The 13,695-nt window shown below is 54.9% G+C and overlaps 5 protein-coding genes across 5 annotated transcripts; 3 read left to right on the top strand and 2 right to left on the bottom strand.

Moving 5' to 3' along the window:
- On the bottom strand, positions 1-1,963 carry ACET3X_004909 (uncharacterized protein; the record flags this gene model as incomplete). The annotated part of the gene is made up of 5 exons (XM_069451056.1): positions 1-741; positions 790-1,138; positions 1,186-1,472; positions 1,522-1,675; positions 1,728-1,963. 5 exons carry the CDS (start codon positions 1,961-1,963, stop codon positions 1-3), a joined length of 1,767 nt encoding a protein of 588 aa, XP_069306953.1.
- A 335-nt stretch (positions 1,964-2,298) lies between these two features.
- ACET3X_004908 (uncharacterized protein) lies at positions 2,299-5,174 on the top strand (the record flags this gene model as incomplete). Its single annotated transcript, XM_069451055.1, has 4 exons — positions 2,299-2,499; positions 2,551-2,667; positions 2,784-4,863; positions 4,969-5,174. The coding sequence occupies 4 exons, from the start codon at positions 2,299-2,301 to the stop codon at positions 5,172-5,174; spliced, it is 2,604 nt and encodes an 867-aa protein (XP_069306952.1).
- A 326-nt stretch (positions 5,175-5,500) lies between these two features.
- ACET3X_004907 (uncharacterized protein) lies at positions 5,501-7,877 on the bottom strand (the record flags this gene model as incomplete). Its single annotated transcript, XM_069451054.1, has 4 exons — positions 5,501-6,045; positions 6,095-6,707; positions 6,757-7,727; positions 7,799-7,877. The coding sequence occupies 4 exons, from the start codon at positions 7,875-7,877 to the stop codon at positions 5,501-5,503; spliced, it is 2,208 nt and encodes a 735-aa protein (XP_069306951.1).
- A 262-nt stretch (positions 7,878-8,139) lies between these two features.
- On the top strand, positions 8,140-9,378 carry ACET3X_004906 (uncharacterized protein; the record flags this gene model as incomplete). Its single annotated transcript, XM_069451053.1, has 1 exon — positions 8,140-9,378. One exon carries the CDS (start codon positions 8,140-8,142, stop codon positions 9,376-9,378), a length of 1,239 nt encoding a protein of 412 aa, XP_069306950.1.
- Positions 9,379-10,038: 660 nt separating this feature from the next.
- ACET3X_004905 (uncharacterized protein) lies at positions 10,039-13,379 on the top strand. The gene is made up of 3 exons (XM_069451052.1): positions 10,039-10,889; positions 10,941-11,552; positions 11,609-13,379. The coding sequence occupies exons 1-3, from the start codon at positions 10,535-10,537 to the stop codon at positions 12,205-12,207; spliced, it is 1,566 nt and encodes a 521-aa protein (XP_069306949.1). The 5' UTR covers positions 10,039-10,534; the 3' UTR covers positions 12,208-13,379.
- The last annotated feature ends 316 nt before the right edge of the window (positions 13,380-13,695 follow it).

Genomic DNA, 13,695 nt, shown 5'->3' with positions numbered 1-13,695 from the left:
TTATAGTTCTTGTTGCTCAGTCTCTGTCTTCTTCTCAAGCAAATCGTCTTTGATTACCCTGCAAATCTGAATCTTTGTTTTTCCAGATCTCAGGACCAGTGCCTCCCAGTCCACAAGATAGTGGTTAGGATCCATATCTTTATCCGGCAGAATTCGTGTCCACTTCAGCGCGGTAGGATTCTCAGGCGGACCAGAGTTTGGCACTACGACGTACGCGCCATTCTTTGCGATCAACCGGCTGGCTTCGGATCTTGAGCTTGCGAGACCGGCGGCGTGGAGAACATGCGGGAAGGAGCCTGGTTGAAGCATCGAAAGAGGCAGCGTAACGATGTTCTCGTTGTCGCTTTTTGGTTGTTCTGATGGAGTGTCGGATGCCGGTTGCGCGGTTGAAGAGGCAGCAAAGGCTTTCTTGTACTCCAACAACTTCTTGTCCACCTTGGGCATGCCTTGCTCTGCTGCGCCAACCGTGCCTTTGTGCCCGGCAATCGCATTTCTCAGCGAGAGTAACGAAAAAGTGTGGGCTCCCTGACCAAAGGCGTCCTTGTGTGCGAGTTCGGCTTGCTTCGCTGCTGCGGCTCCGTGTGCCAGCTCGACGAGTTCGCGGGCGAGAATGTGTTGGGCGAGGCGCTTTGAAGGATCTTGGGCTTGTCGCGCCATTAGGAGGGCGATGGAGTCAAGAGGGAGGAAGGTGAAGAGTTTGAGGTAGCGCTCAACGTCTGCATCGGCGGTGCGGAGGAAGTACTGTTAATTTGTTAGCAGGCGAGCTATCGTAAGGCGCGAAAGGCGTACTTGGTACAAGTCGAACGAGTTCAGCATTTGACCGTCGAGCCAGACTGCGTTGCCTGCGCTCTTGCCAAACTTTTCGCCGGACGCAGTTGTAAGCAGTGGTGTAGTGAGACCGTAGGTTGCTACCCGTGGGTCTTCTTCGCCTTCTGTACCGTCCTCGATGGGATATAACTTGCGCATATGGCTGACGGCGCCCATGCCCGCAATGATGTTTCCGTACTGGTCAGATCCGCCGATTTGAAGTTGGACGCCCTGGTTCCGGTACATGCTCCACCAGTCGTAGGCTTGGAAGAGGGGGTAGCTGAATTCGGATATGGCCATGCCTTCGCCGCTCTCCATTCGTAGCTTGACTCTGCATGCGCGTGAGAAGGAGGCCTGGAAAGGGCTTGGGGAACTTACGAGTCGCGGCTAAGCATGGCACCCAGGCGCATGCCAGACCCAAGGTCCCTCATCAGGTCGATCGCCCTCAGCTTCCGCAGCCATGTCCTGTTGTCGAGGATGTCCTGTTTTCGGCTGATGCTTTGCGCGTACTGGTGCTTGATTCCCAAGCACTTAACGTTGGTCCACAGCCTCTCCAGTTGGTGTTCTATGCTCTTGATGTTCATAGACTGCACGTCCTCGCCCTGCCGCGAACGAGCTGTCGTCCTGCCAGACGGGTCGCCAATCTGCACTGTGCCTCCCCCTAGCTATCCAAGATTAACTGCCGCCGCGCGCATCGAGGAATGGATGGCTCACCAAGCTGACGGTGTAATAGCCATGAAGGTACATCCAGTAGAGCGCCATGAGGGGAAGAAGGTGGCCGACGTGCAACGAGGGGGCCGTCGGGTCTACGCCGACGTACACGCCTATGCGCTTCTCGGTGAGTAGCCAGTCAAGCGTTTGGCGTCCACTGCTAATATTCAGTATAGCTGAGATTGATGCCTGGTGTCACGCTCACCCACCCAGCGACATCCTTTACGAACCCCCGCTCTTCAAGCAGACTCAGCATACTCTGCTGCATGCCCGACCGCACCTTGCCCGCCTGGTCTTCCCATTGCGCCTGTCTCGCTGCTGGGTCTGCTTCTTCGGCGGCCCATCTCACTTCCGGGCGCTCACCGCGCGCGAGGGTGTGTTGCTGTCGTATGCATTGCCGACAAACCAACTGCCGGGGCCGTGACAGGCGTCTCAAGGCGGACATGGCTGCCAATTGAGCGGCATGCAAACTTGGGCCCGTGTCAAAATGTCCCAGATGCCAAGATGGGACCCCGACGACGCCGATTGGCTGCGTTGGAGCTCACCCTCGCAGCTACCCCGACCTCCGCGTCGCTTCCGCACACGTCACCTGCACCTCCCTCGCGTCGCCTAGTGCCTGCATATCCATCACTGTGCTTCTTCATCCTCTAGCTGTTCGGTCAATGCAACATCAATACACTCTTCTCATCTCTCCTGTCCATTGTGTTTCTGCTCGTGTTGCTTTCGATTCATTGCCCTGACCATCCAGTTCGCCCTGACATCCAAACCTTGACCGCTGATATGTACGCTGCACTAAGCTGCCATCCTCCGTTGGGGCAGACGACGACTGTTCCCTCCGATCGAGAATCGGTCAGATTCACGGTAGTCATTGAGAGTTCTGCCGACGCAGAAAAGACATGGGAAGTTGCTCTGTGGCACAACTTTGATACGCTGGACCAATGGACAAGCACTACTTTGCAGTCGTGTAATGAGGCGTCAGTGGTCAGCATTAATCATGCGGTGTGGATTCGTCGAGAAACTGACTGCCCAAAGACAGTCGTCAAGCCCAAACAAACAGACGTACAACGTCAGTACTATACAATCGACTTGCCTGGACGACCAAAGCACGGGTCTTCCTTGTCGTATACCATCACATTCAGAGCTTCAGAGGTAAGTGCCAGACATGATACTTACAACGAGCGTCGCTTTGTTCCAGTCTTTTGGTTCCTCGCGATTGGATTGATGGTGGCAGATGAGCGCACGAACCTCTCAACTGACATGCGCAGAACGAACCCTGGAAATGGGCCAACGAACAGTTCTCGACTTCAGACGGTCGCCTCATCTACCAGTCACCAGATGCGCTGAAAGAAGACCTGACATACTACCTTGAGGGTCTTCCACCGTTTCTTAACATTTCCAAGGAACAAAGCGATACGCCTAATACGGTTCTATGGGACCTGACCTATCCCGTCAATGCAGCCTCAGGCAAGACACCCGGTCACTCAAGCGAAAAACTTGGTAAGCCGACGAACCTTTCACGCTGGTTTGCTGAAGTCCGATTGTGGGCTCCATGGCTCGCTCCGAGACAGGGCAAGGACCGATTCCAGCCTGACAAGGATGCCATGTTGGCAGCATTCGAGCGCCATGACGGCTCTCATCTGGTGCTGCTTGCAGTGAGCGGCTTGGACGAGGTACTAACGCTTCTCAACCACGATGGTGACGGCAGAGTTGTCATGAACGCCAAGAATGACAGCGAAAAAGATGGCACTGTGCGCATCGTTGCTGCAGTAGGCAGGAAGCTCGACGATGCAGTAGCAGCCTCCATGTACTATGCTCGCAAGCTCTTGATGGCATATGAAGCATCCACGGGGCAAATCAACGAAGAGGAGAAGGCTTTGGTCGACGACTTCAAACCGCAGTGGCTAGAGAACTGGTACGACGGCTTGACATACTGCACCTGGAACGGTCTGGGTCAGAAACTCACCGAAGAAAAGGTTTTCGATGCCTTGGAGTCACTGCGCAAGAATGAGATCAACATCAGCAATTTGATTATCGACGATAACTGGCAGTCACTCAACACTGAAGGTGGGGACCAGTTTCACAACGCGTGGATGGAGTTTGAAGCAACCAAAAACGGGTTTCCCCGTGGTCTCAAAGCAACAGTCAGCGACATCCGAGAGAAGTACAGTCACATTCGACATATTGCTGTTTGGCACGCAATCTTTGGATATTGGGGCGGTATAGCGCCCGAAGGGAAAATAGCCAAAGACTACAAAACCACCAAGGTACAATTGAAAGACGGTGTTTCTGGCGGCAAGATCACCGTCGTAGCCGAGGAAGACGTGGACCGTTTCTACAAGGACTTTTACGAGTTCCTGTCCTCGTGCGGCATCGACTCTGTGAAAACAGACGCGCAATTCTTCCTCGACGAACTCCACGACGCAGACGACCGCCGCAAACTCATCAAGTCTTATCAAGACGCCTGGTCCATCGCCCAACTGCGTTCCTTTTCTGCCCGCGCAATATCCTGCATGTCACAAGCACCCCCTCTTATATTCCACTCTCAACTCCCCTCCAACAAACCACGCATGCTGCTTCGCAACTCGGACGACTTCTTCCCCGAAGTACCCGCCAGCCACCCCTGGCACATATTCTGCAACGCCCACAATTCCATCATAACGCAATACCTCAACATCCTCCCAGATTGGGACATGTTCCAAACAAGCCACGATTATGCCGCCTTCCACGCCGCCGCGCGTTGCGTATCCGGCGGACCAATCTACATTACCGACGTGCCCGGCCAACACGACATTGACCTCATCAACCAGATGACAGGAAAGACACCCCGAGGCGATACCGTGATTCTACGTCCCCAAATTGTAGGCAAGACCACTCAAGCCTACAACGCCTACGACGATACGGTCCTCCTCAAAGTAGCGACTTACGTAGGCATGGCACACAGCGGCGTCTCCATCCTCGGTGTCTTCAACTGCACGCCCAAACCAGTGTCTGAACTCATTGCTCTCGACGCGTTCCCCGGTGCGGAAAAGGGCACGTATGTCATTCGTTCGCATACCGACGGCCAGGTCACGGAACCGACCAGCGTGGCGACGAACAAGGCGTTTGTGCACCTTGACTTGCCGATTCGGGGCTGGGAGATTCTCTCTGCGTATCCATTGATGGGTTTTGAACTCAAGAGGGGAGAGAATAGCGAGGCAAAGGGACCGAGTAAGATTAGTGTGGCGAACCTGGGGATTGTGGGGAAGATGACGGGAGCGGCCGCGATTATTAGCGCAGATGCGTATGTGGACAGGAATTCGGGGAGACTGAGGATCTGGACGAGTTGTAAGGTTCTAGGGACGTTTGGTGAGTTTTCTGTTCTTTATTTTCCTTTTTCATTCTCTCTCTCTCTCTCTCTCTCTCTCTCTCTTTCTTCGCTGTTGGGGTTCTTTGCTAACAATCAACTTACAGCACTTTACGTGTCCGATTTGCCCAAGCGCTCTGTTGAGGACGACTTCTTTGCTGTGCTCTTCGGCCGCCCCGTGCCCGCTCACTGCGTCAGGGTCAGCAAGGAATGTGAGAACGTGCTTGAAATCGACACGGTGCGTGCGTGGAAAGAGACTGATTCAAAAGCTGGGTGGAGCAACGAGGTAGTCGTCGAAGTTGTCATTCGATAAACACACGCTGCTTATGAAAAGAAATTGTCAAAAAAGGGCCAAGTAGTAGGAAAGAAATGTCATCTCGAGCATACACGAATAGCAAAGCGCAAAAGACTGCAATGTCAAAAGACAGAATCTTGCACTTTCAGGTATCTTGGATATGCATCAAATCCGCCGCAACGCCCTTGAAGTATTGTGCTCAGAAAGTAGTACCAAAAAGCCATGCACTTTTCCTCGTTGTTATGCCCGTCTTGGGAAAGAAAGGCGTCAGATCGTACATGGGCATTTCACATCGTCTCCTAGAGTATACCCCGGTGCTCCACAATGAGACAACGGAACGTTCATCATAACTTGACGCCCCAAATTCCACGTCCACCAGCGACACCGACCCACTCGCCGCCTTGGCCTGTCAAGGCGCTCTGGGGTGCCCAGCTAATGTTACCGACTTCGTAGTCGCACCTCCAGCTGGCATATGGTCCTTTCTGACCCACAGGCACATTCTGCGCGCCTGCAGCTCCGTTGGCGGCATGTGTAGTCGCTGGCTGTACAACTGGAGGCTGTGTTGACGCATGTTCTCCGCTGATGGTGGCGCCATTGTTTGCATGAAGCAGATCCCATATGAGGACGAGTGAGTCATCGCCGCCAGATGCGAGCATGCCTCTTCGTGACGGGTTCCACTCTATGCTGTTGACAGACGCCGAATGGCCGCGGAGTTCGAGGAGGGCTTGGCCCGGTTGTCGGACATCGAGGATGCGGATGAGGTTGGAGTCGGCGGCGAAGGTAGCGAGAAGGTGCGAGTCGTGGGGCGAGGCGGCGAGGCGGAGGAGTGGAGGCGCATACGACATGGTCTGTTGAGCTTTGGTCGGGGACATGCGCCCTGTGGGCGAGCCTGTAACCTGTTAGCGAGTGGCATGGAGGGTAAGCACACCAAGACTTGCCCTTGTCTTTGTCGTTGCCCTTGTCTGAAGGCTCGTAGATGATGGTGCTGTGCTCGAGACTGCGGAGATCGAACATGCGGACACTACCGTCGGCTCCACAGCTGACAAAGACATCGACACTTCCTGCGCAGAAGCGTACATCGAAGACCTCCTTGTCGTGGGCGATCAATTGCGTCTTGGCGGTGAGGGAGGGAATGTCCCAGATGGTACAGGTCGTGTCTATGCTCGAGGTGATGATGAGCTTCGGCGACATGGTGTTCCAGTCGAGCGAGGTGAGGGGCGCCGTGTGTTCAGGGGTCTTTGAGTTTGAGAGAAGCGCGAGTGGTGTGAGCTTGGGGAGCTGCGGCTCTCGAGTGTTTACAGAGGACGAGCGCGTGATTGTGTTGCTCATGTTGTTGCCCGAGGACTGAGGCAGCGACCATAACCGCAGATGATCGCCAGACGTTGCGAGGAGGTCGGTCGACTGCTTCTGCGAAGACGGCGGCTCCCACAGTATGCGCGTGACGGGGAACGAACATGTGGCTTCGGCGATGGCGTTGTATTCGAGGCCATAGGGTGTGGCGCCGGGAACAGACGTGTCCTGGGGCGCTATTTGGGTGTCGAGGATGCGAATCTGCGCGTCGCGTCAGCATGGCGCGTGAGAAAGTCGGTCATGTACTCACAAAGTTGTGGTTGTCCTCGAGATAGCTGCCCACGGCCATCTTGCCGGCGCTGTTGCCGCCCGGGACATTCCACTTGCACCAGTCGTAGGCGTATATGCTCCAGGGGGCAAGGTAGTTGCTGTTGGAGGGCACCTTGTTCCCGTCGGTGACCATGGTGTTGCCGTGCCCCATGCCCTCCTGGTCCATGGTCGAGTTTGCGCGGGGCCGGATGTCAGCGAGGCCCAGGGGCGACTGCGATGCGGGGCCAGAGGGCGTGGTAGGATAGTACTTTTGCGCAGGCGTGCCGGCGGCGTACTTTGGCTGCTCGGGCGTGTTGGAGAAGGGAATGTATTTCTGGTCGGGCCCCAGGCCAGCTGGGCTCGAGCGCGAGTAGGAATGCGACCCGGAGTGGGGGGAGTGCTGTGCTTGGGTGATTGTGTTTGAGCGCGTGGGGAGCGTGTATTGCTGGGCGTTGCTCGCTATCTGCGTCTGGGTAGGCACGCCAGGCGCCGTGTAAGCGGCGTTGGCTGCGGGTCGCTGCTGCTGCTGTTGCGGCGGCTGTTGTTGCGGTTGCGGTTGCGGCTGCTGCCCTGGACCGCCTGCGGGCTGGAGACTGCCGGGGACGGCGGGAGAGCCATACTGGCTGTTCTGAGGGGTTCCGTGGTCGATGTTGATGTTGGGCGCCGATCGATAATTGTCGGGCGAGTTGTACATGGCCTGCTGCTGCGCCGGCACAGACGAGGGCCCCGAGCTATGCTGGCCGACGGCCGTCGATATGTGCAGCTCCTCGTTGGTGCGTCCGCCCGTCGTCGCGGGGCCTCTGTGTCGCGGGGCGTCGAAGCTCGAGTTGGCTGCTGGCGGCGCCGTCGAGGGCAGATAGCCGTCGCTCTGTGCTTGGGCATGGCCGCTGCTCTGCGGCATAAAGGCGTCGGTGCCGGCTCGCGTCGTGCCCTGCGTTGCTCCCCGCAGATTGCCTCCCGGCGCTCCTATGCCTAGTGTCGCGCAACACGCATCAGTCCAAACGTTCACACCGAGGGTGCCCCAGAAGTGAGAGCCTACATACTCCCTAGCGCCGAAGCCGCGGCGAAGATGCCCTGCGCCGCGTCGTTCTGCGCATTGTGGTGGTGGTTTCCAAACGGCATGGCGCCTGCAATGACTGCTGCCCGGGCTCAGGCAACGCAAAGAGAGAGACTGTGAATTGTCGCAGGCGGCGCGGAATCAATTGTCCAGGAGCTGCAAGTGCGGTTGGCGTCGACTTGCTGGGCACCGCCGGCTCTATCTCGGCAAAAGTTCCCCACCACCCCTCCGAACCCTCCCTTCACGCCTGCCTGGGCATCGAGGTACCACGTGATTCGAACAACGGTGTCTATCATACCATCGCTCCCTTGACGGCTCCCTACCACCATGCCTCCATCCCGCAAGCCTGTCCATCGTGCACTGCTGTTGCTGCCGCCCCCGCCCTCGCCCCCGTCCTATGCTGCGCTCAAGGCCGCCTACAACCCACCTTTGTTCACTGTCTTGAAAGAGCTGGCCACATCTCCCCGCACATCTAAAGAACCCACCATCCTAGAAATTGCATTGCCATGTCCCCATCTCTACGGATGTCTAGACGCGCCTCGGGGCGTACACTATGCCACTACCCAGCAACTGGTCGCCGACCTCTACAAGCTCATTTGCATCACGGCTAGTAGGGAAGCCATCGATACAGAGGACTCAGAGGGAGTCGATGCTCGCGTCATACTAGTCGCATATCCTCGGCACGGCCAACTGACAACGCCGCTGCCCGATTCAACTCCTGAGCAGGAACTCCAGGGGCCTGCCATCGATATCCATACACTGGCCCGGGGTTCCCGCTCATGGGATACGCTCTACTCGGTCGAAAGCGAGCAAGGAGAGCGCATACTGAAAAGCTTTCTTTCCTTGTCCCAAACTCAGATACCCGTCATATCTAAAGTTCGCGGTGGCATTGTCAGTGTAGAAAGCCCAGAACCATCGTCGTCTACCGATAAATCAGACAACTCAGTCAACCACATGTCCGTTGCCGTCGGAGGGACTTTTGATCACCTCCATATTGGTCACAAACTATTGCTTACCATGTTTGCCTTCATGCTGGGAAGACGACAAGCAACTCCTTCTGACACAACTCCCAGCGTGCTTACCGTCGGCATCACCGGAGATGCTCTACTAGTGAACAAGAAGTTTGCAGAGCACCTCGAGAGCTGGAAAGAGCGTCAAGAGTCGACGCACAACTTCCTCTCATCTGTCGTCTACTTTGGCCCCCCGGGTGACGAGCGTATCCACGTTGAAGAAATTAATGAACCCGGACCGAACGGGCATGCCGTCCACGTCAGCTATCCCTTTGGGCTCACTATAAAATACGTTGAGATCTGGGATCCTTTCGGCCCAACCATCACGGACAAAGAAATCTCTGCCCTGGTGCTCTCTCTTGAAACAAGGGGCGGAGGTGCGGCTGTGAACAACAAGCGCAGTGAGCAGGGGTGGAATCCCCTCGAGATTTTTGAAGTCGCCGTCCTCGATGCCAGCGAGGAAGGCAATGTAGACGAGACGTTCCAGAGCAAGCTGAGTAGTACTGAGATTCGTCGTAAACGTAGCGAACGTGTTCAATCCAGGGCGAAAGCGTGAACCATGTTCGTCAGGGGCTGAGCAGGGAGGTGGAGGAGACACGCCTCGGAGTGTTCGCTGGCAGGCAGGCAGGCAGTATGTGAGTAGAGTAGTTGTCGACATGGCAAGTCGACAAGTCGACAAAGCAGGAGGTTACCTAGCGTCATTTCTTGTGCGACATTTCACGACAGTTGCGTGCGCCAAAGCCACACGACCGCGCAGGTCCGCATGACGTTGCCAGGGCAGGCATAGGGCTTGTGAAGCAACACGTCGCCCTGAATCGACCGTCTGAATGCATTAGAGCGTCATCGTGTGCGAGCTGACCTAGGGACGTAGACTCGTCTCCGTAACAATCGTCTTTGACGCATGCGCAACAGGAGAGAATGACGCGCCTCTACAGCATAAATATATTGCACTCCTTTTGACAAACCGTTCTGGCCCACCATGAGGCTCCCAAGCTCTGTGTCGTCATAAGTCGCTCCATCGTTTCGCATAGCGCAAACGCCATCCCAAGTACACGGCAGTGGTAGCGGTCGGATGACGCTCGGCGGGTCGGCTGATTGGGCGTCACAAGCGCTTCTGATGCATGCTGTGTTGGCAGCTCCGTGGCATCGAGACCATGGAAATTTGCAGCCCCACCCCAGTGAGTCTTATCACATGATCTTGCTCAGATGCGGGTGTCCGCCATCAGCAAGACGGGAACATGGCTCCTCCCGAGCTAAAAGAGTCGATTTGTCGCTTTCGACTACTGCAGCACACTATGCCTGTTGCAGTCTAATCCACCGCGTGCCATTGGAGATTTTGAAGCGGGCGTACCGGGATTGTCGCTGCAAGGCCAGGCTTCGTGTCCAGTCGTCTTCGCAACTCCAGCGACGCTTAGCTGACTGCTGGCAAAGAGGTCATGCATTTCCTCCCCCTACCGCGCCCCTCTGGCTGTCCTTCGCTTGCTATCCCACAGAACGGTGCCGTCGGATAACACCACGTCGTCAGTTGATGACCCTCGCCCACTGTCGCTGTCCAAACACTACTGCTACCATTACCCGTCCGACCAAGTATCCCGACCCGGCCCGAACTCTGCTGCCCTGCATCCAGAGTATATCCGCTGTGCGGTGCGCTCCTAAAACGCTTGGGGGGGCTTAAGTTTCGTGGTTGACCTCTTCCTCCGCGGTCGTCATGAATGGTCCCACTTAAAATGGGTATCCTCGATCTTGCCGATGAGCTTCTTCGCATCATCCTCGAATATGTTGCCTCTGAACCAGAAAAACCAATCAGTCTGGAGCGCCGTGCCTATCTCTCGCAGGAAAGCTTCAAGCTACCTCTGCCCTTGGAGCCGGACGACGCCGATACCATTGCCAACTTCCGCCTGACCTGCAGAAAGTTTGCTGACCTGGGTATCATTCATCTCTTCTCCCGGGTTACTACACGCCTCTCGCGAAAAGGACTCGAACGCCTGGAGAAGATTGCAAACCAGCCACACATTGCGGGCCGCGTGAAGAAGTTCAGTTACATGGTCCCCTTCTTCTATGATCAAGGTATCATCACAAACCCTGCTTCTGCCATCTCCAGAACTGACCAGGGTACAGGACGAGGGCGCATTCAGGAGCTCCTACGCACACGGCCTGAGAGTTTCGGCTTCCTTGATGTTCAACACTTTCAAGAAAAAGTAAACGAGCAAAGGGATATTCTACGGACAAGAAAAGACGCTCGTATCCTGCACTTTGCAATCCAGCGATTCACTTCACTCCAGCATGTTCAGATCCTGCGACTGCAGGACCAGCAAGATGCGGTGCTGATTTCGTATATGCGGGGTCACCACGAACTGAACAGTCTAGTGCCGACATGGCCACCAGCATGCCTGCATAGCGCGAAAACGATCGGTCAAGCTCTCCTTGAGTCCGAATCACCATGCTCCAGGTTCTCATCACCCATGCTCAGTCCTCAGAGTGTGCTGGGTGCCGCCAACAACCCGCCCTCAACGCTGGGAATTCTTGCCGAACGCCTTACTTGCCTGGAGTTACATTTCGATGATAGCACAGACCTGGACGAACGCATGCGGCATCTGTCCTCATTGTCCAAGGCACTGTTCACTGCGGCTAAGAACATCGAAGCAGTGCATATTGGTTTCCCTTCATATCGACCACTCACGCTGCGACTAGAAGAGCTTTTCCACAACGTCAAATGGGAAAAGTTGCAGGGTATGTTTTGAAGTTATGAGCCGCACTGCAACACAGACTAACTCTTGTTCCTGCAGCTTTTGGAATCCAAGCCTGGCGTCTAAACGCAGATGAAATCCTAGGTATCGCACGACGACACAAAGACACACTGCGCGGTTTGCGCCTTCGAGATGTACTCTTGAAAGAGGGCAGTATGTGGAGGGATGTGCTCCCCTGTCTACGTGACGACCTTACACGACTCGACTGGGTCAGTCTCCGGCGAATTGGATACGAGAAACACTTCGATGAGCAGTTTGTCATGGGAGCCGAAGTACCCGATGATCCTCTAGGAAGCGATAGCAGCGACGAAAGCGACGATGAAAGCCACTACGAATATGATGGCGAACACGACGATCCATCCGATGACCACAGTGGCAGTGGCAACGATGCTGACGGCAGCTCGATAGCTGGTACCGAATCCGATGCAGAAACGGATGAGCCTGAACAAGGCGGTACTCTGCACTTCCCACCAATGCCAGACACCCCGGCTTCGATAACATGGTGCAACTGCAACGGCCACATGGATAGCGTGGAAGCCCTAGGGGACGATGGAGTCATGGTCACCAATCAGCAACGCAAATTCTGGGAGAAGTGGGTCGTGAGGAAGATCTGCACCGAGCAGCACGATCACAAATGAGCGAACATGAGTCCGCCACATATGGAAAGCTATGCGCATAGTGTTGTTGGTGGTGACCTGGGCGTAAGAAGCAATTTACTATCAATCCGGTTGTAGCTTATCTGCAGGTGCGATCACGTTTCAGGCCCCGCATGCGGTCCATGAACCGCATATGCGTGTTCGCAGCAGCCACAGCACTACTCGGGCGCTTATGCAAACCCAACAACCCGTCACCAGGTCACTTCAACAGTTCGGTACAAACGCGAACTGTGCCGCAGAGTCGCAGTTCCCATGTGGACCTGATCAGACGAGACGACCCCACGCATCCGCATCCTCTGAACGCTCGGACGGATCAACAACGACGACGTCTTCAATCATCCATTCTCTCGGCGGTTCTTACTTGATGGATATTCATCGAAGCATTGCGCAGGCGCTCCTGGCTCTTTGCATACCGTGTATTCTCCAAAGGCGGACTGTTGACATCTACGCTTCGTCTCTGACGCCAAAAGTTATGCGTTTGCATTCTATTACACTTTTCCAACATCTCAACCTTGAATAACGAATGTAACGTAGCGTGGGAAGGTATCTGCTTTTTATATCATCAATCCGTTCAGACACCAGCTTTCTTTTTCAATCCCTCACCCTTCTCTTCTTCGACAATGTCATCACAAAGTGCAAGGTGGGATACACTCGGAGGCTGTTTTTCATCATCACTCTGACTTTTACATGTTTATACAGCTACCAAGCCTCGCTCTTTCATCTGTTCCCCTTTACTCTTCTCCTTGCAGACTTCAAATGACTACACTAGTGGAGCTACTTCATTTTTGATCGGAAGCTTTGTATATGCCACTGGAAAGTGATAGCTTCAGGAACAGCATGCTGACAAACTTCATCACTAACAACTTCGGCAGAGCGATGAAACTTTACAGCTAGCATAAACTCTCGCTCCATGTTGCACATGCCTTCCATTACATTACCTGGTTGCTACAATCACTGGAAATGAGGTCAGCTACCTTTACTGCGCAGCCACTGCCTCAACGCAGGTGAACACTCTGAATCACTGTCCTAAAGAAGTCGCCTCTGTTCTCTCACCACACGTAACGCGCTCATGACACGTCAGACGCGCTTCCACAGACCTCCTTGGCGCGTCAGCGTGATGGTAATAATCCGACGCGCCTTGAGCTGGCGACCTGGTGCGCGAAAACTTTTCAAGCAGCCTGTTACTTTCTCACTGCTGATCCTAGCAGACCTCAAGCTTTATACGTCGCATTCTGGTTCATTACATCGTCTTCTCGATTCCCCCGTTCTTTCTTGAAACATTATAGTCACACAACACCGCAATGACGAGACACGTCTGGAGGGTTGCGGATGCCGGCGTGATGCTATGGGAGCCGACAACAGAAGCTGCAACAGCTACAACATTGCAAGAACCGCATGCATTGGAGCTATCATATAATGTGGAGGAAGTTGATTTTGAAGGTAGGTGGTCAACTATCCTTGCCTATAGCA

The sequence above is a fragment of the Alternaria dauci genome, chromosome 4 (genome assembly GCF_042100115.1).
Source record: "Alternaria dauci strain A2016 chromosome 4, whole genome shotgun sequence".
NCBI lineage: Eukaryota > Fungi > Ascomycota > Dothideomycetes > Pleosporales > Pleosporaceae > Alternaria > Alternaria dauci.
The sequence above is the reverse complement of the archived record's forward strand: the minus strand, read 5'-3'. Positions and strand labels throughout refer to the sequence as shown.